The sequence below is a fragment of the Cornus florida genome, unplaced genomic scaffold (assembly GCF_030987335.1).
Source record: "Cornus florida cultivar Cherokee Brave unplaced genomic scaffold, ASM3098733v1 CherokeeBrave_3.0.0_Hap2_Chr05, whole genome shotgun sequence".
NCBI lineage: Eukaryota > Viridiplantae > Streptophyta > Magnoliopsida > Cornales > Cornaceae > Cornus > Cornus florida.
In genome coordinates this window covers 86328130-86330401 of record NW_026775575.1, presented here as the reverse complement: position 1 = coordinate 86330401, position 2272 = coordinate 86328130, and the positions used below count along the sequence as shown (strand labels likewise).

At 34.6% G+C, this 2272-nt stretch overlaps 1 protein-coding gene across 1 annotated transcript; it reads right to left on the bottom strand.

Moving 5' to 3' along the window:
- Positions 1-1178: 1178 nt before the first annotated feature.
- Positions 1179-2272, bottom strand: LOC132307359 (UPF0496 protein 1-like). Its single transcript, XM_059805087.1, has one exon. The coding sequence runs from the start codon at positions 2269-2271 to the stop codon at positions 1615-1617; it is 657 nt and encodes a 218-aa protein (XP_059661070.1). The 5' UTR covers position 2272; the 3' UTR covers positions 1179-1614.

Here is a 2272-nt window from a genome sequence, read left to right as displayed (position 1 = left end):
TTAAGATTACATCATTATTAGTGAATTTCACTAATAATCAATTCAATTTCAACCATTAAATTTAATATTGAACATCTTCTATGCTGAAAAGGATCTTTGTTCTTTCATTGATGGAAATGGAAACATGTTGAACCTTCTTGATCATGTAGATCATCATCAAAGTAATCCTTTTCGTTTTGGCAATATATTAATCATGAAAAATTACGTCTTCGATCTGGATTCTATGGAATTTAAAATGTTAGAATAATAAAATAATATATTAGGACAGAAAACTTTAAATTCCACTTGTATACCATCTTCTATAAAAAGGGAGGAGGTGGGGAATGCTCCTCTTATCTTTTTTTAATATAATTCATTTTTAAGAAAAAGAAAAAAGAAAAAGAAAGAAAACCTGAATTTTGCCGAGTCTTTCTCACTTGGACTTTTTTCTCTAATAATTATTGATAAAAATATTTTTCTTTGAATTAACTTAAAAAAAAAAAAAAAGACTAAAAACAAAATCTGTCTCTGGTGAGTGGGGAGTTGGGTGCAAAGAGCACCACGTAGGGGTGTAAGATTTACCTTTTCTAAAATACTTTATGAAAGAATGTGAATTTTGTCTCTTCAATTATTGATATGTTTTTAGGTGGGCGGTATTGTCAGGGTCAAATCTTAAGTTCCTCACCTTATGTCCCTTATGTTCAAATCCCTTTCTTCTTAATCTTCATTAACTCCTAAGTCTTTACGGATTCGATCCGTGGGATCAGTGACGGGTTAAGATTTGTCTATTTGTTGGCAGCGAATCCTAATCCGATTTGATCCGTGGCCACGCCTAATAGTAATTTAGAAAACATGGTTAAAAAATTAAAGAATCAAACAAGTCATAAAAATTTTAATTTTTATATTTATTATTTTATTTAAAAAATTATCTTCAAATTTTTTTTTTTTTCTTCCCTCTCAAAAAAAATTTCTGAGTCCTCACTGATGACACGGACACCCCCTACCTATATTTCTAACCCAGTCTCTCAAATTTCCATTTAGGCCAACAACAACAATGGGTGGTGATTCTAGCAAACTAAAGCAACAGCATCGATATTCAGACATCGCGCCTGAACTGATGGCCTACGGGGACGCGTGTCGACCCGGCTCAGTTCTTCGGTCATTCGATTCCATCCTCCAACAACGCTTCACCGGAGTCATCTACAACCTGATCAGGATTATAACTCTTAATTTTTTAGTTCTATAAAACATATACCATTTCAACTTCCAAAGAAAAAAAAAAAATGTAAATATATATATATACACATATATAGTTTACTTAATTACCTTTTTCCCTCCAGAAAAGGTTGCCCAAGAATATTATAGTAAAGTGCATATATGGTTTACCAATTAATCATTCTTGAATCAACCAACTAACAAAGTTAACAACTTCCAAATTTAGTGTAACACTCAGCAATAGTTCGATTAAATGAAGCATGCGAAATCAGTCTACTAAAGCTAGCAAATAATGATATTTTCATATAAAGGGGAAATTTAGAATCTGCATAGCCTAGCTCACAATAAAACTCATCCTATAAATTAATCTCAGTAAAAGATAAATATTTAGTAAATGGACCAAGTAATACATACCTAGGTTCACTTCTTGTAATTTCTGATAATCACCATGATCTTGTTCTTCCCCATCTCTATATCACCGCGACATTTATCAATATGTTTTCTCAAATCCTCAATGGAGTTCTTAAACACACGCAGCTTCCCCTGGATCTCATCTATAATCGGCGTCAAATTTTTCTCTTTTTCACAATAAAATTCACGTGTATGTAACAGTGACTTAACCTTAATTTCCAATTCATCCACAAGTACTCGAATGCTGTCCAACTCACATTTCCCAATGGAAGTCCCATAAACTACTGAACTCGTTTTCATCTTGCTCTGTCCTTCCACCTCATTCTCATACTTCTTCCAAAGGGAATTAATCCATCCACCCATTGACGCCAAATTCGACCCAGCCGCAGCCACAGCCGCCAACGCCGTCACAACCAGTGGTGAAGTAAGCGCGGTCGCCACAACAGAACATATCAGCACAGAGGCAGAAGTGACCCCAAAAAATACATTGTATACCATCCTCCAAGCCTTTATTTTGTTCGACTTCTTATCAAGCCTAATCTTCATAGCTTGCAAATTCTTTAGCATAGAACTTTGCCTTTGATAAACTTTGTTTAACAAGGAGGACAACCCCCCTTGCGTAAATGGGTCACCTGCAGTCTTGAAATCCCCCAGCTTCTTTAGCATC

Excerpts from the sequence above, each read along its gene's own strand:
- LOC132307359 (XM_059805087.1), bottom strand. The coding sequence starts at position 2,271 with ATGCTAAAGAAGCTGGGGGATTTCAAGACTGCAGGTGACCCATTTACG.